At 41.6% G+C, this 26,083-nt stretch overlaps 1 protein-coding gene across 3 annotated transcripts in view; it reads left to right on the top strand.

Annotated features, from left to right (window-relative positions):
• scara5 (scavenger receptor class A member 5) overlaps positions 1-12,511 on the top strand; it is a 101,532-nt gene extending 89,021 nt beyond the window's left edge. For 2 of the 3 annotated variants that reach the window (XM_033021103.1, XM_033021102.1), the window contains exon 9: positions 10,764-12,511. In XM_033021103.1, coding sequence (XP_032876994.1) covers positions 10,764-10,900 — 137 coding nt within the window. In that variant the 3' untranslated portion in view covers positions 10,901-12,511. The remainder of the gene's footprint in view (positions 1-10,763) is intronic. The other variant, XM_033021104.1, reaches the window with a different exon arrangement.
• The last annotated feature ends 13,572 nt before the right edge of the window (positions 12,512-26,083 follow it).

Genomic DNA, 26,083 nt, shown 5'->3' with positions numbered 1-26,083 from the left:
ACATGGAATTTTCAGGACATTACAATTATCTCAGAATCTATTACCTGGTAGGCCTGGATCTGATCTCCACTTCTGCTTCAAAACAGTTGGGAAAATTTATACTTTCCAGTAAATTAGCAGATGTGCCAAAATACTATATGATGACAATTGAATGCAGTGATCACAGAAAATCCAAACAAAATCAAATAAAGTAGGTTAATAATTTCCCAAGATCTGATTAAACACAATAATTTGCAGTGGAGAGCACTGCAATTCTTTTTCTCTTGCATCTCATGCACTAAAATGAAAACTAACCTGTAATTGTTAGCATCTGGTCAGTTTACAAATGTATACTAGAATGTGTTTTGCGCACTTTAATCCACGGATGCTATGTCAACTTTGTTTGAAAATGAAATGACTAGTAACTTAATGGACCAGAAAAGAAAACATCTGTACAAAATATGAGTAGTAATTTTGCATCAATCTGATCCAGACGCACAGCTTTAGCCGTTTACAGAGGGCTTCAAAGGTCCAGTTTCATGGCAGGCTCCTATGTAGGTGAGAAGTCAGCTTCAAAGATGATCTATAAATTGCGAGGAAGTTGATAGAAAGTGGTGTTCCAATACTGGCGAGAAGATTTAAAAAATCTTATTATTGTTCACATTTTACAGCACTATTCCGCTTTTGATGTTTAAATATTTTTGGATTTCTACAGCCAGTTGATATTTTTCCCATTTTCCTTTTTTTCAGTGGAGGAAATAGTCACAGTCTGCATTCCTAACTGAATAAAGCTGCAGTATGTTATTGTAATATTTAATTTCAGAGGCAGGATTGGATTGTGATTCCAACACGTAGACTCCTTTCAGCTTTGGCCTTAATGACTGCAATATGTTTGTCGTGTGTTGCTGGGAATGTATTTTTGAGCTGTCTGTGTTATGGAAGGCTTTGCAACGTTGGATGGGATTTTAATCGTGGATTTATTAGCCATTCTCTAGGAGAGAAATAATCTTGTGAACAACAATCAGGCCAGGGAGTCTTCCAAATGTCTCCCACCTAAACCACTAGTACCAACAACTGCCTGATATAAACCTAGCCCAATGCATGTCAAATCAAATCAAATCAAATCAAATCAAATCAAATCAACCTTTATTGTCATCTTGCAAGCAACAGTTGTACAGTGCAAAATGAAGAGACGTTTCCCAGGGAATAGCGGAGCATCGCACATGAAATTTAAAACGTTTCACACATAATAACACTAAAAACAATCCAGTCCCTGATGGAACAGTATAAATAAATAGTTAAAAGCAGGTAAAACACAACGTTAAAATACAATAAACCAATCATAAAAATGTCCGGGGCAGCTGATTTGAGTGGCCAGTGCCAGTTATTAAAGTGGCCAGTGCCAGTTATTAAAGTGTCCGTGCCAGCCGCAGAATCAAGTGACTGTGAGTACAGAGTGACTGTTTAGCAGCCTCACAGCCTGTGGTCGGAAGCTGTTTAGCAGTCTTGTAGTCCGGGCTTTGATGCTTCGATATCTCTTGCCTGATGGCAGGAGATCCAGGTATATGTGGAGGGGGTGCAGTTTGTCCTTAGCAATTCTCTGAGCTTTTTTCAGACAGCGGCTCTGGAAGGACAGGATAGCAAAAGCTTTTCACTGTACCTTGGTACACATGACAGTAAACTAAACTGAACTGAACTGTAAATGTGAAGTAGTTAAACATAACCAATTCTTCGATTCATACCATTTATCCAATTATGGAAAATATAATTTGCTGTATGACCCTGTGATGGATGGCATATCCAAGAGAACACTTTGTTTAATCTGTCAACTTCCTTTTATGACTTTCCCTGGACAAATTTGTTATTATTGTAGACTTTAGCCTCACTAGATAAGCTTCCTGAGTGAAGATCAAAATTTGGAACCCCAACAAATAATTTCCATATAGGAAGCCTTTAATGCCTGTGCTATAAAGAAGAATATATTTTTTTTAAATTCTGGAAGATATAAAAAATATATGAAATGGATCAGATTAGAGAAACCAAAAAGCATCCTGGAAGATTTTTATTTCCACTCCACAAAACATAAGGTAAAACACAAAATGCTGGAGTAACTCAATGCATCAGGCAGCATCTCTGGAGGGAATGGGCAGGTGATATTTTGGGTCAGAACCCTTCTTTAGACAGACTGAAATGTCACCTGTCCATTCCCTCCAGAATTGGAGGCAGACCCATTGAGTTACTCCAACACATTGTTTCACTCAAGATTCCAGCATCTGCAGTTCCTTGTGTCTTCATATGGTTTACAAATTAGGACCTGTCGCTAAATTCCTTGATAAAATAACATCCCAGAAATCTTTGTTTTCTTGTATGGGAGTGGGAGAGTTATGTTAGTTGCTGGATGTAGACCATCGCCCCATGTCAATGACACCCACAGCAGTAAACATGGCTTGGATGACTTTCCAGGCAGGCTCTGGCAACATTTCTCACATTAGCCAGACAATATTAGTTGTTCAGATTCTGATTAGTCTATTGCCATATACACCAGGGTGCAGTGAAATATCAAGTTCGCTTGAAGCTCATGGAGGAAACAAGAAATACATTTTGTACACAACAAATGCAATGATGAATATAAGAACAATAGGACGGTGCAAATATATCACTGTATGTATGAACACAGGGAAATAAAGGCAGGAGTGGGCCATCTGGCACCTAAAACTTGGCCTGACATTCAATAGGATCATGCCTGTTGATCATGGCAATATGATCAAGGATGTTGCCAGGACTCGAGATCTGAGCTTTAGGGAGAGGTTCAGCTGGCTGGAACTTCATTCCTTGTAGCACAGGAGGATGAAGGGTGTTCTTATGGAGGTGTGTAAGATTATGAGAGGAATAGACAAAGTATTTATGCAGAGAGCCATTTACTGAGAGTAGGGGAATCAATAAAAACAGAGGACAAAGGTGTGTGAGGAGGAAAAGATTTAATAGGAAGCTGGGGAGCATTGTTTTTTTAAATAAAGGGTGGTTGGTATATGGAATGAGCTGCCGGAGGAGGTAGTTGAGGCTGTTACTATCACAATGCTTAAGAAACATTTAGATAGGTACATGGATAGGATAAGTTTAGAGGGAATGTGTAGGACGGAACTGCAGATGCTGATTTACACCGAAGATAGACACAAAATGCTGGAGTAACTCAACAGGACAGGCGACTGAAAGAATAGGTGATGTTTCGGGTCCTTGTAGCACAGGAGGATGAAAACCCGAAACGTCAGTCAGTCCTTCTCTCCAGAGATGCTGCCTGTCCCGTTGAGTTACTCCAGCATTTTGTGTCTATCATAGGTTTAGATGAATATGAGCCAAATGTAGGCAGGTGGGACTATTGTAGATGGGGCATATTGGTTGGTTTGGGCAAGTTGGGTCGAAGGGCCTGTTTCCACATTCTATGACTATGACTCTAATGCTGATCTTCCCCAGACCTTAACTCAATTTCTGGGCCAGTTCCATGCAGCCCTTAATTCCCTGATGTTTCAAAAACATATCCACCCTCACTAAGTACTGGTTGTGATCAAACCTCCACTGCCCTCCAAGGTAGTAAATTCCAGAGATTCACCATCTTCTCCAAGAACAAGTATTTCGCGAACCGTAGACCTATAGACAGTTTTAAATGACTACTTCTTATTCTCGCAAATATGAGCCTTTATTTGAGTTTCTCCTGCTCATTGAATCACCTTAACATCTACCCTGCCATGCTCCCAGATCGTCTTACATGTTTCAATAAGATCAGCCGTCATTCTCCAAAGCTTCAAAAAAAGGTAGGTCTAGCTGTTCACGAAAGATCAATCCTTGTACCCTGGGAATTCTCTAGAGAATCTCTTCTGGACTCCCTACAATGGTAATTAAATACCAGGAGCAAAATTATGCACTGCTCTTCAGACTTTACCTCACTAAGTATCCTGATTCAATTGTAACAATATTTTATTTTATTTTATCTCCAACACTCTTGCAATAAAGGCTAATGTGCCATTTTTCTCTTCCTAACTGATTGCTTCACCTGCAATGCTATCCTTTGGCATTCATGGACAAGAACCCCTAGATCTCACCTTCCTCCAATCATTTCCAATATCTCTGCTTTCAATGGTCTGCTGTTTGACTTCTCCTACAGAAGTACATGGCTTCATACTTTCCTGTCTTAAACTCCATTTGCCAACTATTATTTCATTCACTCAACCTGTCTACATCGAGTAACAGTGAACGAACATCTTCATTGCAACAATGCATCTTCATTCCACTTTTTTACGTGTCAATGGCAACCTTACACTCTGCCTCCTCTTCCAAGTCATTAAGACAGAAAACAAATAGCGAGGACCAAGAAATTATCCTGAGGGCACTTGAGTGGTGCAAACTCCACATGAACAATGTCAGAGTTCAGCAATCGCAAGGATCCAATGGTCTAGTTCTGTTTTGTAGAAATGAACTACAGATGCTGGTATATACTGAAGATGGACACAAAGTGCTGGAGTAATTCATCGGGTCAGGCAGCATCTCTGGAGAAAAAGGATGGGTGACATTTCGGGTTGGGTCCTTTCTTCAGAGTCTGAAGAAGGGTCCTGACCCGAAACATCACCCATCCTTTTTCTCCAGAGATGCTGCCTGACCTGCTGAGTTACTCTGGCACTTTGTGTCCATCTTCGGTCTGCTCCTGTTTGTTCCTTATACTATTAGGCATGCCTGGTGCATCTGAAATAGGAAATGGTACAGTTTGATGAGTGGAAGGACATGTAAGAGACATCCATTTGAACAATCTGGATATTGTCATGTAGAAGAAAAACATGTGAGGAAGAGGGTGGCCTGTGAAGGTTGATTAGCTACAAATTTGTGATGGCTTGAACAGTAACTATGGTTCAGCACCCTCAGGCACTTCTCAGCCATCACAAGACATTATTTCCCATGCACTAAGCTGTGCTAACCATTCCAAATCCGTCTCTGCTTATCTAAATGCTGGTAGACCCTGTCCCTAAGAATCCCACCCCACAGCACTGATGTCAGGCTCACTGGCCTGTAGTTCCCTGGCTGGCCTTTGCTGCCCTTCTTAACTAATGGTACAACATTAGTCACCCACCAGTCTTACAGAACTTCACCTGTGGGAAATGTTGATGTGAATATCTCTGCAAAGGTTTCCACAATGCCTTACCTAGCTTCTCACTAGGTTCAAGGACATACTTGGTCAGGCCTTGGAAACCTCTCTACCTTTATTAGCTTTGAAATTACCAATAAATCTTCTTTGGTAATTTGTTTAAGACACTGCAACTCCTATGACTCAATTCCTTAGCTTCCATGATCTTATCTCCCCCATCTCTTGTGGTTCTATCCAAGGATGACCATATTAGATTTTTAAAGGGACATTTTTTTTACTTGCTATCCTTTTACTCTTAATATATCTGTAGAATCTCTTGGGATATTCCTTTACTTGCCTGCCAACTCAATTTCCAGGCCTCCTTTTGCCCTATTGATTGCTTTCTTAAATGATCCTATACTTCTTACATTGCAAGGAGATTTGCTTGATTTCCACAGCCTAAATCTGACAAATGTCTCCATTTTTTTCCTTATCAGATCCTCGACAACTTTTCTCAACCAAGGTTTCTGAAACTCGCCTGCCTTGCCCTTCACACTAACAGGAAAATACTGTCCTGTATTCTTGATATATCGCTTTTTGAAATACTTCCATTTGCAAACAAACTTTCACAATTGACCTCTGCAGGTTCCTGCCTAATGCCTCAAAATTGGCCTTCCCTAATTTAACACCTTAACCTGTGGCTCAATCCACTCGTTCACCATAAAACAACTAATAAATTATAGTCACTGGAGTCAAAGTGCTCCTCCACTGACACTTCAGTTACTTGCCCTATCTTGTTCACTAAGAAGAGGTCCAGTGTTGCACTCTCTCTAGTAGGGCTCTCTATATTAAGGGGGCATACCTGGATACGCATAATGAATTCCATTCTGTCCAACACCTATTGAGTCTCCTATGAACATATCCCCATCTGACTTCACCCTATCCTGCTGTGCATCACAATCAGACTCAATGCCACAGATATGGTTGCTGCTACTTTGATATAAAATACTTAAGGGATTGGACCGGCTAGATGCAGGAAAAAGGTTCCCAATATTGTTGGAGTCCAGAACCAGGGGTCACAGTTTAAGAATAAAGGGAAGGCTATTCAAGGCTGAGATGAGGAAAAACGTTTTCACCCAGAGAGTAGTGAATCTGTGGCATTCTCTGCCAGAGGGCAGTGGAGGCCAATTAATTCACTGGTATTCAAGAGAGTTAGATAGAGCTCTTTGGGCTAATGGAATCAAGGGATATGGGGAGAAAGCCGGAACAGCCATGATCAGCCATGACCATATTGGCCTACTCCTGCACCTATTGCCTATGTTTTCTATGTTATCCTGCACGATCATACCCCTCACTGTATCCAAAAGACATCGGATATCCCTGCACCCACTGCTAACTCACTTTACCCTTCTTAATTTCACCCATCTACTTTCTGCCTTCGCCTTATGTGTGACAATCTCACTAGAGCTGTCTATGAAGTTCTCATTCTCCTGGATGATCCTGAGGTCGCCCAGCGATAGCTCCAGTTCCCTCAGTTAGGCAGAAGCTGCACTGACCACACTTCCCATGGGTGTGGTCCTGAGGGACTGTGGAAGTTTCCCTGACTTCCCATGTCCTGCAGGAAAAGCATAACAGCACTCAAACTGCTACCCTGCCTGCACTTAGACTAAAGAAGGACGTCACAAAAACAAGACCTTACTTTTTTTTCCATGTTTTAATGGACAGTAAAATTACTCACCCAATATTATTACAGTCTGAAGAAGGGTCTCTATGCGAAACGCCACCCAGTCCTTCTCTCCAAAGATGCTGCCTGTTTCGTTGCTTTTTGTGTTACTCCAGCTTTGACTGTTACTCCAGCTTTTTGTGCCTATCTTCGGTTCCTTCCGCCACATATTACAGCAATTATCTTTATTTATTCTTTGAGACACCACACAGACAAAGTTCAGATATATCTGCCCTGAAGCAATCAGTTGGCCAACTCAATGATAATTTGAGGTCTAATATTTTCTTACGTTCTCTAAGAAATAGGCAGCAATATAAAGGGCAGACTGTCATATGATTACTCATATTCTCATCATGTTTCCATTAATCTTCATAACTGAAATGCAATACACTTGGCATATAGCTTTCAGTTTGATGAAAGAAAATGAACACCATAATTCATCTTCTGTCACATGCATTGAAAATGTGCTATGGAAGCATACGTGGATTTTATTTTTCTCCCAAAACTTGGTTCCACAAAGTGCCTAAATTCAGAAGCACACGTTAGACACACACCACAGTGTGGATAGTGTGTGGGAACAAGTATTGATTTCTGCCCTTTCATCTCCATATGGAACAAATACTTCTCTGCAAAAATTTGTTTTGTGCCATTTATTGACCTTTACATTTAATATGAATTGAAATATGCTGCAAAAAGGAAGCAAAAAAATGTTATTTTACTGTATTAAGTGAAACTGTTCTCAAATGTTTCCCAGAGAATAGTTTATTTGAAACAGAAGACTGAAGAAACACTACCAGAGAAAGCTATTTAAAATATGTCAAAAACATCTTACTTCCCCTTCGAAAAAAAAAAATCCATTTGCTACACAGATGTCTTTGTCAGGGAGATAGTATACGTATTTGTTGGCTGTAAGACTTTTAAGGAAATTGTGATTAAATGCAGATGTCTGCATTTAATTGAGACTTTGAACAGGATTCCAGACACCATGGAGCATCCTATATAAATGTCTTAGTAGCTTTACTGTGACATTAAAGATGATTGTCCAAGTTCACTTTGCTGATGGGGAGTCTCACCACCAGCAGCACACAGCAGGGAGTCGTGGGCATCCTGCCCATAATTTCCCATCAATTTCACAATATATTGCAACATCTAGGCTAGGCTATATCACAGTAATGTGAATTCAGCTGTCCCGTGCTCAATCATTCTTTCATAGTGTTAGTTCTCCGAGTCAGGAGGTCATACATTCAGAACCCCATGCTGACTGTCATCTCCAGCAGTGATGGGTTGTGGATGTTGGCGCCTTCTCAGGCAATAAAACAAATAGCCTCCAGCTGAAAATAACTGCACAATACCAGTTCCACCATGTAGGAAGTGGAGAAGGATACAAGTTGGCATCAGAAACACAGCAACTCTTGTGTATTGCCTCAGTGTAATCTACTATTCTTACATTCTTGTACTTCGATATGATTGTGCTTATGTATAGTTTGTTTGCAAAAAAGGAATTTCACTGTACAGAGGTCCATGTGACAATACGTACCATTGAACCATTGAAGAGTTCCCGATGATTAGCAGGAGGATATGTATGTGAAGAATGGAATCAACTTTGAAATGAGAATGGAGTAGAAACTTAGCAATACCAATGCCTTACCAGAACAGTGAATCTGAGATGCTGTGGATATTTCTGTAGAGTTTAAAATGAAAGCCGGAAAGAACTGGGCTAAGAGAAGGCACCTGCTGGGTTCATAACCAACCCTGGTGCATGGATCCTGGAGTTCAGCAAGCAGTTTTTCCAGGTGAAGCAGTAATTCACGTACACTTCTCATTGGAAGCATACTTTTATGTCTGTATGCACCATCCCTTCCAGATGTTTCATGATCCTAAACAATTATTTTTTCCTTTCCCTTTTACTTTCTAGAAATTTCCTTCTACAGAACCACCATTTCCCCATTTGTTCCACGCAAGTCTTTGAATGATGCATTTAATTTTCTGATCTTACGTATGATAGGCCAATGGCTTGTATAGTAATCCAGAGGTTATCACCCAAGAAGTTATGCTTTTTAATTTGGATCCTGAAGCTCATTTGCCAATAGCAGAATCTCCTTCTTTGTTCCATCAATGAAATCAGTTCTTCAATGGACCACAGCAGTTAAGTGTTTCCCATTTAATCCAATTTCCGTCCATTCAAGCACATGACAAGCAACACATGGGTGTAGAGTAAGGTATCTATGCCTCTAACTGCACTGGCTCCGATTACCAGCACATGCCTCTTCTTTCCCGATTTGCATGATGTCCACTGTAGTCAGTTTGCTCACTCACCTGCAGCCTCCACATAAGACAGAAAGATAATCTCAACCGGTGGACAAGTGTAACGGTTGACACTTCTGCAACACTACCGTTTGGATTCTTATACCTGCCTCAGTCAATGTCATGTCTTCCTGTTTTTGCCTGGCCAATTCTGCAGCGGGTAATCTAAGGGGTGTGACGACTTGCAAGTGAAAGTATCCAAGCAGCAATTCCACCTTTCCTGGTGCATCACAGCACAATTTATTAATCCCAGTTGAAGTCCCTTAAACCGAGGACACCAACTGCACCAAACATTCCATCAATTCTATCAGCTCCCGTATATCACACCTGTCTTGCCATAACTGTGTCAGAATAATGATTAAATTGAATTTTGTGTCCTTTGCCCTTACTTCACCAAGGTTCATACTCTGTATATGCTGCACTCACATAATGGCAAATGCATCATGCTTCATTTAGGGCCTCAGTTTTATATTCTCAGGTATCTGGTTCATGCAGTGTGACCTTGTTTGCATGTTTAACATTGCAATTTAAAAGAATAAGATATGTTAAATGTCAATCTGAACTCAATCAATACATTATTACTTGACCGAAGTCTACACTCTGTGAATGCTACACTCAAGATTACTGTTCTGACATCAACTTTGAGATGATTTATTTGATTGCAGGTTTCAAATTAAAGTCGTTTTGCAAATGTGGCCTCCAAAAAGGGCACATTTCTTTAGATTACTTCAAACTTTACATGCCTTCAAATATTTTTTGTGATTAAAAAAGACCTGGTCTTGCTGTGCAAGTTATGACGTTCTCCATTTATAATGTTTTTATGTAAATAGTGGTATCTAGTTTGCACACTATATGGTTATTCATGGTGGGGGCTCACGTGTGAGGTAAGATGATGTTGGTGATGGTGCTGTGGAAGCATTGGGTGTGCAGTAAACTCGCTGTGACTTAGGAAACTAAATATACTTGTGTGGAGGCATATTGGATCCTTGTGTGTGGGGCCACAACTGCTTCTACTAATCAGGCTCAGAAAAGTAATTACAGTAAATGGCAAACTGGCCAAAATGTAAGTAATTTGGAATTAATTAAAATTGGTTCCACTTGGGAAGTTTTGATAATGAGAGCAAATTCAACAATCACATGCATTGAGTTAACTCACCATATGATGCATTGTCAAATTGCTTTGTGATCGGTAAACACGAGCATTCAATAGAAAACTAGAAATTATGCAACAAAACTTTGGCCTAAAACTGAAATCATCAAAACTGTGCAAAGTTTGTAATTTCCAAAAAATGTTTGAACTAGGCTTTGGACAACTGAACAAATTCAATTCATTGTTTATCTTGTTTCAGACAAATATGCTGGAGTCTTAAATCTGGCACAAGTGCTTAAACAATCAGCACTTTGAACCAGAAACACTAACATTAGATCTTTTGCGAACTCAGCCAACTACAAGCAGGACATCTAACGTTTTAACTTAAAGAAAATGCGAAAGATGTGCGAACTTTAGAGCTGTTCACACTGGTGTATCAGGTGCAAATTAGTCTCATTCGATTTAGCTGAATGCCTGAATAGACAACTTTTAATGATAGAATATTTAAAAAATAAATCCCGCAAAATAACTAAAAGGAACTGATTATTTGTTTGCAGGTACAGGGCTAATCTGGATGGATGATGTTGCCTGTACCGGGACAGAGGACACAATTCTTCAGTGCAAATTCTCAGGATGGGGGAAGACTAACTGTGGACATGCAGAAGATGCAGGGCTTATATGCAAGGCTGACTGATTTGAAAAGGGAACCCTTAATCATTTGAAGGACATCATTTTAAATGAGTTTGTTTCTGCTTGGATTTATTTCCACCTATTAAAAAAATTACAAAAAGTACACCTATTCTCTATTTTCCATAGTTCTATCATTTTATGCCACAACATCTGTGGAAAACATATATATTTAGCAGTATTATCTGTGGAAAAAGATGAAACATTATAATAAATATTGTTAGTTGTCTTGTAATTATTTTATGCACTGAAGAACACAGACCCCAAAATTTGATTGTGCATGTTGCAGCCCTGGATATTGAAATCAACAATACAATAAATATTACCACTGTCAATCAATGCTATTATGCTGTGCTCCACTAAAATGTATATGCTGGATTACAGGGCCATTCAATATTTGATCCTGACTTCCGGTGCATGGAGTTTGCACATTTACTGTGACTGTGTGAATTTCCCCCGCAAGTACTCTGGTTTTCTCTCACATCCCAATGCAAAACCAGTAGATTGACTGGTTAATGGTGTAGATGGATGGTAGGTGAATCAGAAGGAGGTTAATGGACATATGAATGGGATTAGTTGCAGGCCATAAGTAGAGGAATGGGATTAATGGGACTATTCTGACAGCCAGGATGGACTAAACGACTTATTTCCATGTCATTATAAAATTCAATGTAATGTCAGATTAGTTTATTGTCATAGACAATAAGGTGCAATTAATTGTTTCCATTGCTTCAGATGTAACCTAGTCCGTTTCATAATCTCCCTATACTTTCAACGTCATTTTGTTATGTACCATTGCCTAGTTTATGATCAAGCCTAACCATCCGACTCCCCATCAAGGTAGGTGGTACTAAAGAATGAAGTGCAATGGTTCAAACAAGCCTTCCTCAGCAGAATTGCATAAATGTCATTCCTTCTTCAAGAAGAATCTGCAAGGTACAGGTCTTCCATACTTGAACAGGGAAATTATAAAGCAGACTAAGTTAAATCTGAAGCAATAGAAACAATTACCTTTTACCATTTTAAATTCAGCTTTGGAAATAATCTATCTATGTTTCTTAGAATTCTATATTTCTTTATCAGGTCCCTCCTCAGGCTTTTCCACTTTTACAAAGAAAACAAATCCAGTCCCTTGACATTCCAGGCAACATCATCTTGTGGAGGATGCCAGATACAATAGATGTCTTTGCTTTTGGGGAGAAGGTGCTTCCTTTGCCCTCATGTTATAGCCATGGATTAAAGTCAAGGAGAGCTGCCAGTAGTCCTGACTGACTGATGTCCAATTTATTTGTGTGGCTGGTGCCTGACCTTACAATTAATACCATGATGAGGCCACAGTCCAATTTACATAGTTCTGTCACTGGTCTCATTAGGCAGACATGAATTCAGGATCCAAAATCCAAGCCAAGTCTCTCCATTTTTATCTATGTCTGGGATCACTGAACCAAATTCACTTCAATCCAATGCCTTTTTCATTCATTTTTTTTTAGTTTGGAGAGCTAAAGTATTTTACAGTCCCTGTGTAACATTGTTTTTGTTTCAAGCCACTGAGCACAGATTAACAATTTGCTTAGAAACTTACCTCAGGTGATGCAAAATAAAATTTCACTTATTTTGATGGCTTTCTGTTTCTATTATTGCAAAAATAAGATAATTGCAGGAAGTAGAAATATAATGTAAAATAATAAATGCATTTAATAAAAAGTGATTTTTAATTCTCTTTCAAAAAGGCTAGATATGATTTCTGAGGACCAGAGGAACCTTGTGCAGGTCCAAGAATCCTTGAAGGCAGCTGCATATAAGGTGGTGAAGAAGACATATTAGATACTTAGTTAGGGGATAAGATACATGAATAAGGTCATGGTACCACACTTGTAAAACACGTGTTAGGCCATAGCAGGGGTAGGGCATTTTAGCCACGTCGAGAGTCTCCTGTCTTAAGATGAGTTCATTACCGTTTCAGCCCCTTCAAGAGACTGAATAGACTGGGTTAATTTTCCAGATATGTCTATGACTCGAGGGCATAATTTTGATGTAATGGACAGGTAATTTCAAGAGGACTTCAGGAATACTTTTTTCACCCAGAATTGAAATCTGCCTGAAGGAGTGAAAGAGGCAAGTACTCACACAGTGCATGGGAAGTATTTAGATGAATATTCGAAACAGCACAATGCAGAAGGCTATGGGCTGAGTGCTGAAATGTTGGATCAGTGTAGATATTTACTTGTAAGGCCACATGGATATGGCCAAGTGGACCGGAGGCCTGAATTTTGCTGCACGACTCATTACTGACCCTTCTAAGCAGATCTCAACATTTCTCACACATAGAATGAAAGTCCAAATTGGGAGGTCTGAAATGGCCTGAGATTCACACTATGCTCGTTATTTAAATGAGCCTCTGCCGTTGCTATGCTTTAACAGATGTCCAAACAGTTTTTAAAAGATCAATGACAATGTTGTGTGACCTGGACTCTCCAAATAATGAATAGCAAAACAAAAGACCATATATTTATATTCCAAGTTACCATCGACAATCCTCTACCGCTGCTCCAGGCTGTTTTTGATTCTGGGTGAGAGTTCACCATGTAACTTCTTTCTCCGTTTTCCCTCTAGGGCTGGCATACCTCTCTAATTATTCTGAAAGCTGACAATTTTGCAACACCAAGAAAGTTTAAAGGTTCATTTAAAATAAATACTGTACATTCAATGCATTTTTAACTGAATGTTGAAATTCTGAACCAATAGACTATAGACAATAGACAATAGGTGCAGGGGTAGGCCATTCGGCCCTTCGAGCCAGCACCGCCATTCAATGTGATCATGGCTGATCATCCACAATCAGTATCCCGTTTCTGCCTTCTTCCCATATCTCCTGACTCTGCTATCTTTAAGAACCCAATCTAGCTCTCTCTTGAAAGTATCCAGAGAACCGGCTTCCACCGCCCTCTGAGGCAGAGAATTCCACAGACTCACAACTCTCTGTGTGAAAATGTGTTTCCTCTCTCCGTTCTAAATGGCTTACCCCTTATTCTTATTCCAGACTCCCAGAACATCGGGAACATGTTTCCTGCCTCTAGTGTGTCCAAACTCTTAATAATCTTATATGTTTCAATAAGATCGCCTCTCTTCCTTCTAAATTCCAGAGTATACAATCCCAGCTGCTCCATTCTCTCAACATATGACAGTCCCACCATCCCGGGAATTATCCTTGTAAACCTACGCTGCACTTCCTCAATAACAAGAATGTCCTTCCTCAAATTAGGGGACCAAAACTGCACACAATACTCCAGGTGAGGTCTCACTAGTACCCTGTACAACTGCAGAAGGACCTCTTTCCTCCTATATTCAACTCCTCTTGTTATGAGGGCCAACATGCCATTCGCTTTCTTCACTGCCTGCTGTACCTGCATGTTTATTTTCATTGACTGATGATCAAGGACCCCAAGACCCCGTTGTACTTCCCCTTTTTCCAACTTGACACCATTTAGATAATAATCTGCCTTCCTGTTTTTGCTACCAAAGTGTATAACCTCACATTTATCCACATAAATATTGAGCACCATTTAGATATTGAGCACCACAATGAAATGGTTATGAATGAGCAAAAACCGTTGGCACAGTGGCACACCGGTAGAGTGGCTGCCTTGCAGCGCCAGAGACATAGGTTTGATCCTGACTACAGGTGCTGTCTGTATGGAGTTTGTACGTTTTCCCCTTGACCTGCGTGGGTTTTTGCTGGAAGCTCCGGTTTCCTCCCACATCCCAAAGACGTGCAGGTTTATACGCTAACTGGCTACGGGGATCGCTGGTCGGCACGGATTCGGTGGGCCAAAGGGGCTGTTTCTGCGCTATATCTCTAAACTAATACCGTAGATCATAAGATATAGGAGCAGAATTAGGAAACTCGACCCATTGAGTCTCAATTGTGGCAGATCTATTTTCCCCATTCGACCCCATTCTCTTGCCTTCTCTCCGTAACCTTCAATGCCCTCACTAATCAAGAACCTATCAATCTCCGCTTTAAATTGTTTTCATCTTGTTTAGCAGTACAATTGCCCACAGCACTACCTGCTCTATGTCTTCTTAGGATTGTGGCTGAATTGCTTCCAGTCCAGCTCTGTGGGCTCTGATGTAGTCAATGTTGCCACTGTGGGATCCACACACTCTATCACGTCTAGCAGCGAGTGGTTGGATAATATGGTAGATGATGCACTTTCCCACCTGTTTCCAGTCAGCTTCAATGTGCTCCCAACAAAGAGACACAAGGTCAAGGTGACTCAAGTGCCATCTTTTTAATTGATTGATCAAAAGCTACAGCATGGAAACAGGTCTTTCGGCCCATCGGGTCCCCGCTGAATATCGGACACCCATTCACACTAGTTCTATGTTATCCCACTTTCGGATTTATTCCCAACACACTATTTTACAGAAATTTATGGGAATTTACTGAAGCCATTCAACCTACAAACCCACACGTCTTTGATGTGCAAGGAAACTGGAGCACCTGGAGGAAACAGACACGGCCACAGGGAGAATGTGCAAACTCCACACAGACAGCACACGAAGTCAGGATTGAATCCGAAGTCAGGATTGATACTGGCACTGCGAGCAAACAGTTCTACCACCTGCGTCACTGTGCTGCCCTTTGTAGCAACGCAAAGGCCAGGCACCAACTTTCAGACACCTCCTCCTGCTTATCCTTGGACCATGATCCCACAGATGAACACCAGGCCTTAATCTCACAAACCATTTCTGATTTAATCACTTCCTGATGTCTGCTTTCCACAGCCTCCAACCTTATCATTCCCCAGCCCCGCACAGCCCGGTTTTACCTCTCCTCAAAACCCATAAACACAACTACCCTGTGTAGACCCATTGTTTCTGCCTGCACCTGTCCCACTGAAATGATTTCCACATACCTCGACTCCTTCCTATCCACCAGGCACGTGCCGTGAGTAATTAGCCAGGGTAGGCAGTGGCTTTTAAAAATCTTGAAAACCGCCATGCGCAGATTATTCTCTCCCCGGTGAGCTGTCAGACGTCTTTTTTTTTTAATCGTGGGAACTGCGCATAGAAACATAGAGACATAGAAACATAGCATGCGCAGATTGTTCTCTCCCCAGTGAGCTGTCTGTCGTTTTTTTTTAAAAATCTTGAAAACCGTGCATGCGCACATTGTTCCCTCCCCGGTGAACTGTCGTCGGCTTTTTGTTTAAATCGTGGAAACCACGCATGCGCAGATTGTTCTCTCGACTTTTATCAAGTAATTTGTCTTCAATAGGTCCTATCTCTTAATAAAGTATTTTAAAACATATAGCTCAAATAAATTTACTTACCATATTATTTGTACACAAAATCTATTCTTCTCTCTTTGTTTGCAGCAAAAATATCCATAACTTTTTCATAGAAATTAGCAGTGGGACTTTGCTCCATCTGAGTAAATCTTTCCTTTTCAATAGAAATTAAAGCAAGTGATGAAAGCCTTTCATTGGACATTCTATTCCTGGTGAAGCTTTTAATTCTTTTCAAAGCTGAAAATGATCTCTCAACAGAAACTGATGTAGCAGGAATTGTTAAAATTAATTGTCGCAGCTTCACGGCTTCAGGGAACGTTTGTTCCAGTGCATTTTGAAATATAAAAACAAGTAAATCTTTAAATGATTTATCCCAAAACACTTGTGCATTATAAATTCCAGCTAGATCCGCTTTCAGTCTTATGACATCAAAGAAGTTACCGTAGTTTCTTTCTAAACTTTCTATTGCCTCCTGATCAATTTGACAAGCAAGTTTTTGAAACTTGTTTCCATCCACTAAGGAAATGAATTGTAAATTTTTGAAGTCGCTGTATCTTGCTTCCATATGCATCAATATATCAACCAATATCAGATCAAATATTCGTGCTCTCTCTTCTTTAATTGGACGTTTTGAACGAGATTTTGATTCAGCCAGGTCATTTTCTTTGCAATATTCTTCAAACTTTTCATGAATGTCATCAAAATATTGGCATAGATCCTCAAGCGAATGTATTGTTTCAATGATTCTTTCAATGCAATAATGAATATCTATCATTTTAGTTTGCAAAATGTTGTTGAGAGTGTCCGTTTTAATGAAAATGTCATTATAAACCATAAGAAGAAAGTATGTAGAATCTTTCGTTAGCAAAGCATAAAGCCCATTGCTCCTCACCAAAGTTTCAGGATCCCACAATAAAGGATTGCTGTTAATGCTGTCAAAAAGTTTATAGAGGTCTCCATGATATTGCAAAATAGTTTGGATTTGCTTTGAGTTAGAAGTCCATCTGGTTGGTGTTGCCTTTGGAATGCGTTTCTGCACTATTTCATCAAGAAATTGAGTTTGTTTTGTAGAATGACTAAAAAATGAGGCAAGAGCGTCAGTGGTCTTGAAAAGGCCTGTACATTCAGGATGAATTTAGCTGACTGAAACAGAACAAGATTCAACTTATGAGCATAGCAGTGGGTAAATAAAGCTGATGGTGCCTTTTCTCTTACTTTAGCTTGAACACCATTTAAGTTTGATGCCATTACCTTTGCTCCATCGTATGTCTGTGCTACAAGTTTCTCAGCACAAGAATATTTATTTGCATCCTGTTACACTAGTAGCAGTTCTGTCCTTAAGTTTGTCAAAGCCTATAAATGCTTCTTTAATTTCAGTCCAATATATACCGGAATACTGTAGAGCACTGAGCTGTATTTAAAATATCAGTGGATTCATCCATTTCTATGGCAATGATTGGGGCTTTTGCGATCTCTTCTTTAATATTATTTTCTACAACTGTGCCTACTGCTTCAATCAAGTCATTTTGTATCTTGTTAGAAATGCCAGAAAAAACGGATGAACTCTGTAAATGATGTGCCAATATTTCATCAAATGTTGCTGTATATTCCAGTAACTCAATATAGTTTCCACGATTTAGCGATTCTTTGTTTTCATTATCACCGCGAAAAGCACGTTCTTGTCTGATCAAAAAGTAAGTAGCACATATTAACTTTTTTAGCACCTCTCTGTTCTCCTTAACTTTTTCATTGTGAATATCAATGCTAAGTTGCTTCTGCTTATCTATGAGCAAGTGGATCCGTGTAGACCCAAATATCATCAATGCTATTTGGCTTTCATAATGCGCAGCAGATCTCTCGTGCTTGTTTAAAGCATTAGGCAATTTATTTAAATCACTGTATCCACCTGCTACCCATACAGTTCCACTAGATACAGAAAATAACAGGCACGCGAAACAAAACAATCTATTTGTTGAAGTACAACCACATAGCCACTCTTTCCTGTTGTACCAAGCTGCTTTAAATGTTCTCATTATTTTTGTTCCTTTGCGCTGTTGAAGTTCTTTAAGGTCCGGCATTGGTTTGCCATTTTTAATTATTTTGTTTTTTCCTCGTAAGTTTGCTTCGAGAAACTCTTCAGGTAATTACTATCCATCTTTGAAAATCCCGCCAAGAAACTTGCGCATGCGCATGCGCAGTAGGCTGGTGCGCATGCGCATTGCGCTGCGCAGCGCAGCACATGCACGCAGTCCACAGTGTAAAGGCAGAATTTCAGCTGCCTTTACGGACCGTTCCCACTGATGGCTTGAAGCAGCGTCAACGGCACGTGAGTAGCACATACTTCCACGTTTAAAACGTACTGCTGATGAAAGGCACGGGAGAATTATGCCTTCCTAACAGATCGATCTCTTAAGCGGCCTTTTCACGGGGCGAGTTGACGCAAGATGTCACCAGAGTGAAGAGGTCGTGGTCCAGCACGAGTCTCGCACGATATAACGGCAGTAGATAAAGAGTTCCCACGGTACTCGGCATTTCTGCTATTTGTGCGAGTGACTTGTCCGTTTCCCGAGCTTTCCCGTTAAATCTTGAATGAACATCGTGAACTACACGTGACACAAATGATGTAACTTTTTTTTTCACACACTATATATATCCTCCCTTGGTTGAATTGGCTCATTTGGAGACATATTTTACTGTGTATGTGGGAGACACAGATGGACTGAGCACATTACCTCGGTCTTACTGTGTGTGGGAGAGGGGGAGAAAGAGACGTACACTCACAGAGGCAGAGTCTCTCAGCCTGTGTAAGAGGGAGGGAGAGAGAGAGAGGCACACACAAGGTGGATGTGAAATCTCACCTGCCTGTTTCAGTGACAGACACCCGCCGTCAGTAAATGAAGACACCCCCATCTGTCTCCCCCTCCTCTCCCTCGACTCCCCCACCTTTCTCTCCCAACTCCAGTCCCGTCCCGACCCCCTGGGAAACTGAATAGAGCAACAGTCAACTGCTGCCTGTGCGCTGATATGACAATAAAGGCTACTTTACTTTACTGAGTTAAAGAGTTCCCACGGTAGACTGTAAAACTGGGACCCTGGTTCTGGACTCCCCCAACACCGGAACCCTTCTTCAGACAGCCTAATCGGAATTGAGTCTGAAGATGTGTCTCGTCCCGAAACATCAGCTTTTTTTCTCCAGAGATGCTGCTTGACTCGCTGAGTTACTCCAGCTTTTTGTGTCTGTCTTCGGTTTAAACCAGCATGTACAGTTCACTCCTTACACGGGTCTCTGTACAACATTGATTGGTAGCGTTCCGGACCCCTGGACCCGAGGACTCCGACCTGTATCTCTCAAAGAAGTACATGTGAAAAATTTCTCACGGACCATAAAAATGCGTAACCTTTCAGTAAAGTCCCTTTTAAAGTCCCTTTTAAAGATTATAGTTATTTTCTTGAATCTCATTAACATAACTCATGAATAAGTTGATGTCCATATGCGGATGCAAATCTTTATTTTTATTTATTTTTTAAATTCAATCCCACATAAGATAATTTTTACTCACCTTCTGTTCCCTCTGTCCAGCTTCCGGGTTCACCGTTCGCAGGAGTTCCCACGGTACCCGCAAGAGTTATTACGGATATCGCACTGGCCACTACGTTCATATAATGTTGCAATACTCAACCACAAGTGTACAAGTCAATCTTGGAGAAATTCAAACTTTCTTGAATTTTCTCCCGAGTGACCAAGTTACACGATGACCTGCCGTTAGCGCTACGGTGGTCCACGGTGGTCCACGAATGCCGCACTGTTATCGCACGAGGTTCCCACGATGTTAAACTCCGGTTAACTCTTGCGTCAAGTCGCCCCGTGAAAAGGCCGCTTTAGGGAGGCATAATTCTCAAGTGCCTTTACTATTTATGGCCAGTTTATATATGTTTTATATATATATTATTACAATTTTATAATTTTAGTCAGGGTAGGCACTGCCTACCTTGCCTACCCTGCCTGCTATCCACCCTGGTCCAATCCCTCCCGACCTATGTCCAAGATACCTCACATGCCCTTCGCCTCTTTAATGACTTCCGTTTTCCGAGCCCCCACTCCCTCATCTTTACTATGGATGTTCAGTCACCCTACACCTCCATCCCCCACCATGAAGGCCTTAAAGCCCTCCGTTTCTTCCTCGACCGCAGAATCATCTAATTTCTCTCACCTAGCAGAGCTTGTCCTCATCCTTAACAACTTCTCCTTCAACTATTCCCACTTCCTCCAAATCAAAGGCATCTCCATGGGCACTCGCATGGGCCGCAGCTACGCCTGCTTGTAGAGTACATTGAACAAACCCTGGTTCAGGATCAAGAAGGCTCACCAGCGTCTCTTCTTCCTGAGGAGACTGAAGAAGGTCCATCTGTCTCCTCAGATCCTGGTGAACTTCTACCGCTGCACCATCGAGAGCATCCTTACCAGCTGCATCACAGTATGGTATGGCAACTGCTCTGTCTCCGACCGGAAGGCATTGCAGAGGGTGGTGAAAATTGCCCAACGCATCACCGGTTCCTCGCTCCCCTCCATTGAGTCTGTCCAAAGCAAGCGTTATCTGCAGAGGGCGCTCAGCATCGCCAAGGACTGCTCTCACCCCAACCATGGACTGTTTACCCTCCTACCATCCGGGAGGCGCTACAGGTCTCTCCGTTGCCGAACCAGCAGGTCCAGGAACAGCTTCTTTCCGGCGGCTGTCACTCTACTCAACAACGTACCTCGGTGACTGCCAATCACCCCCCCACCCCCCGGACACTTATTATCACTTATTATTATTTATTTAAATCATTTGCTATGTCGCTCTTCCAGGGAGATGCTAAATGCATTTCGTTGTCTCTGTACTGTACACTGACAATGACAATTAAAATTGAATCTGAATCTGAATCTGAATCTTCAGGCGTACACTGGCCCTACCCCTGAACTCTATCTCCATTACATTGATGCCACCTCCTGCACCCATTGGTGCCACCTCCTGCACCCATGCAGAACTTATGGACTTCATTAACTTCACTACCAATTTCCATCCTGCACACAAGTTCTCCGACACCTCCTTCCCCTTTCTTGATCTCAGTCTCCATCCCAGGAGATAGACTATCGACTGACATCTATTACAAACCCACTGACTCCCACAATTATCTCGACTACACTTCATCCCACCCTGCTTCCTGCAAAGACTATCCCCTACTCCCAATTCCTCCATTTGCACCCAAGATGAGGTGTTCCATACCAGGATATCCGGGATGTCCTCATTCTTTAGGGAATGGGGGCTCCCCTCTCCCATCATAGATGAGGCCCTCACTCATGTCACCTCGGTACGCCACAGCTCCGCCCTTGCTACCCCTCCCCCTAATCGCAACAGAGGCAGTCCCCCTAGTCCTTACCGCTCACCCCATCAGCCGTTGCATACAACACATAATCCTCCGACATTTTCACCACCGCGAATGGGATCCCACCACTAGTCTCATCTTCCCATCTCCACCCCTTTCCACCTTCCACAGAGACTGTTCCCTCCGCTACTCCCTGGTTAACTCATTCATTCCCTCCCAAACCACCCCAGGTACCTTCCACTGCATCCGCAGGAGATGCACCACCTGTCTCTATACCTCGTCCCTCAACTCTGTTCAGGGACTCTGACAATCCTTTCAGGTTAGGCAAAGGTACACTTGCATTTCCTACAACTTCATCTACTATATCCGTTGTTCAAGATGTGGACACTTATACATCGGCGAGACGAAACGTAGACTGGGCGATCGTTTCACTGAACACCTTCGCTGAGTCCTAAACCTACTTGATCACCCAGTTGCGAAACACTTTAATTCTCTTTCCCATTCCCACACTGATCTTTCTGTCCTAGGTCTTCTCCATTGTCAGAGTGAGGCTAAATGCAAATTGGAGGAACAGCATCTCATATTTTGTTTGTGCAGCTTACAGCCCAGTAGTATGAATATTGATTTTTTTAACTTCAAGTAGCCCCGGCGTTCTCTGTCTCCATCCCCCACCCAAGTCACACTGGCTTCTTGTTTTCACCCAACAAACAGCTAACAATGGCCTGTTTCCTTTGTCATCGTTACTTTTTTGAATATATCTCATTCATTGTTCTATATCTCTCTACATCATCGTTTATATCTCCTGTTTCCCTTTCAAGTGTCTTTCAGTCTGAAGAAGGGCCTCGACCTGAAACATCACCATTGCTTCTCTCCAGAGATGCTGCCTGTCCCGCTCTGTTACTCCAGCCTTTTGTGTCTATCAAAGGTTTAATTTAGCTGTGGATGCATGGGGTGATTGACATTGTGCCATGCCTTGACAACTATTAATTATTTGTCATCCAAAAGACCACCAGGGGCGCCGGGGAGTTGGCCAGCCCTGCCGGCAGTCTGTTCGTTTTTTCACCTTTTATTAACATCGGAGCAGATCCCTTGCCTGGGATCGCTCCCGCGGACTTACAATCAAGGGCTCGCAGTCTCGGGAGACGCTGAATCGGGAGCTCCAACGCTGCAGAAGGTTCGTCCAGCCCCGACGCGAGGTTCGATCGTCCGGCGCGGGGGAGCTGACAACCCCCCGATGCGGGAGCTTAGCGCCTCGACGAGGAGGGCCCGAACGCCGCCAGCTACGGGAGTTAAGACCGTACCGTCAATGGAGGGCTCGAGGCCCCCGCCCGAGGAAGAACAAAAGGAAGAGACTTGAACTTTATTTCGGCTTCCATCACTGTGGTGGATGTTCATGTTAAAATGTGTATTTGAGTCTGTTGCTTTTAAATGTATGACTGTCCTGGCCAGTGAAATTCCTGGGCACACAAAAATGTTGGAGAAACTCAGCGGGTGCAGCTGAGTTTCTTCTGTCTGAAGAAGGGTTTCGGCCCGAAACGTTGCCTATTTCCTTCGCTCCATAGATGCTGCTGCACCCGCTGAGTTTCTCCAGCATTTTTGTGTACCTTCGATTTTCCAGCATCTGCAGTTCCTTCTTAAACAAAACAGTGAAATTCCTCATATGTTGCAAAACACACTTGGAAAATAAAATCTGATTTTGATTCTGGTTCTGATTCTAGTCATATTCTGAGATGTTTAGTGTATGTTGTTCCACTATTGTTAATAGTGTATCATACTGCTCTCTAGTGGCCAGGTGAAAGTTGAGCAATTAACTGACCCATTTATGGTAAATAGACCTTTATTCCTAATGATGGAAACTAAGCATTTGCTTGCTTTAGCTGCAAGGCTGTTGTAAATGTACTTATATACTGAAGCTGCAACTTTCACTTCATAGTAGATTAACAAATAGGTTCAGCTCTGACCTTCTTGGAGTAAGGAATTAAGGATTCAATCCTGCCTATGTGGAAAGTTTGTACATTCTCACTCTGACCTCGTGGGTTTTCTCCAGGTATTCCAGTTTCCTCCCACATTTCAAAGACGTGCAGGTTTGTAGGTTAATTGGCTTCTGTAAATGCTTCTAGTCAGTAGGATGCAAAACTGGGATAACATAGCATTAATGTACGGTGATCGATAGTTGGTGTAGACTCGGTGGGCTGAAGGGCCTGCTTCCACACTGTATCTCTAAACAAACTGAATGAATGATTTCAACATTTTTAATTTTACAAAAAGTTGTTGGAGGTAGGGAGGATTGGTGCCACAGCATGGCTGACAACACCTAAAATAGGCAAACCAAGTATGTCATCTCTTAAGCGGCATAGCGCCTACCATCCTGCCGCACGTGGAAGGGATGAGGATGAGATAAACATTCAGCTGCTGTGACAGGGCATTCATGCCATGGTTTCCTACAAGGCAAAACCAAGTAATCAACAACGAGGCATAACTTCCAGACAAGCTCTATATTTTCTATGCTTGCTTCAAAAGGGAGAACGTCAACACACCTTCTCAGGTACTTACAGTCCCTGACGACAATGTCAGATGATGTCAGATGATCCTTCATGAAGGTGAACCCTTGGAAGGCATCTGGCTGATGTACTTCTCACCTTCGCGGAACAACTGGCTGGAGTTTTGCGGACATTTTCAACCTCTCATTACAATGGATTGAGGGTCCCATCTGTTTTAAAAGGACAGGTGGGAATCTCAGCACACATAGTGAGATGTTCTATATTGAGGTCTCCACCTGCTTTAAATGCTCTTGTAAAGCAGGTGGGAACTTCGAACCTTAGCATTGTTCCGTTGCTGCTACATATGACAATTAAACACACATGACTCTGAAGAAAGTACTAAAATAATTTGTTGGACTAAATTGGGCTTGGAACCTGCTATTTTCTGTCAGAGGCAAGAAAACCAAATGACTCAAGTTACAACATGAACTGACCAATCTCACATAAAGGTATTCAAGAAGGTACTGCAGATGCTGGAAAATCGAAGGTACACAAAAATGCTGGAGAAACTCAGCGGGTGCAACAGCATCTATGGAGCGAAGGATCCATAGATGCTGCTGCAACCGCTGAATTTCTCCAGCATTTTTGTGTACCTTCACAGAAAGGTATTCTGGTTTATTATTAAGGCTGCATGAGAAGTGCCGGAACAAAAGCCACAAACTATATTATCATTAATAAACTAAAATAATTTTGGCATAATGTTAGGCTTCAGCGAAAAGCTCATCATGCTTTTATGAAATATGTACAAATGTTAATTCACTTTGAGGAATGGTTATCTTCAAAAAACATTTGAATTCCATGATAATTGTAAACACAAATTCAGAAAATTAGCCCTATACTGTCAGCTTTAATAGGCTTCTATACTCAAATGTAAATTAGCAAAGGGATACATATACTGTATGTACTGTAGTTATTCATTATTCGTCTTGCAGGAAACCATAGCATGCAAGCCCTGCCACAGTGGTTCAGTGTAAATGCGCAGCAACTTAGATATTTATTTCTCAGTTGATATACAAATATTGATTCAAGATTACCACTCGACTCGAACATTGCCACCTACACGTCTCCGCTTTGGTGCCCGTGGGCAGTCGCGCATGGCGGTGGTGTTAAAGATTACCCAGAATGTCGGAAAGAAAAGTTTTGATGAAGTTGGTGAATATTCTGGAGGTGAATATTTTATGGAATGATAATTTGTTTGGAACCAGGCACTTTATAAAGTTCAGGCATAAATAAACTTTTTGGCAGGGATTTATTTTAGAACTACTGCCCACGTTAAGCTTTGACTGATTTTTTTGTTTTCTTGTTCAAAAGGTTGTAGTAAGTAAAACAGCTGGGTAAATATTAATAGATGGATCAGGAATTCATACAACTGCATTGACATGACAACAATCAACATTAAGCATTTTCACTGATATTTGCAATGGCTCATTCATTTACCTTGTGGAGCAGACAAAGCTGATGCAGAACACACAATAAAACAATGAAAATGTGATTTTCCACTATAATTGTAACTGTCAGATCTGCATTTACCTTCTCAGCCAATGTAATGCTGCTTAATGCCAGGAACAATGCACTTTCTATATTACTAAATCTCTAATCTTGACCGCTTTTGGCCTACTGTGCTGCGATTTCCGACAGAACGCCGCCACCTACGGCCGTCATTTTTGACCACCTCGCACAGAGCCCCCCTCCGCCTTACGGGTGCGGAGGATTTTTACCATCGATGACAAATCAGAGAGATATTAATGTTTTTTAAAAAATCACCATTCTCTCTGCTGCCCCTGCTGGACCAGGAAGTGGTGTGCCTCATTCCCTCTCTGCAAGATGGATGAAGCCAAGGGTAACGTCTCTCTGAGCTCTGAATAACACTGAACAAATGTCTACACAACTGTGAGTACCCTTAATGTGGTTTGAAAATGAAAATATGGTTTGTTTGAAGTAAAAAGGAACTGCCTGCAAATGGTTGTTTGGATGCTTTGGCTTGAAGTTGAA

This window comes from Amblyraja radiata, chromosome 5, assembly GCF_010909765.2.
Source record: "Amblyraja radiata isolate CabotCenter1 chromosome 5, sAmbRad1.1.pri, whole genome shotgun sequence".
In the NCBI taxonomy this organism is placed as follows: Eukaryota; Metazoa; Chordata; class Chondrichthyes; order Rajiformes; family Rajidae; genus Amblyraja; species Amblyraja radiata.
This window is presented reverse-complemented; position numbering and strand designations above follow the sequence as displayed.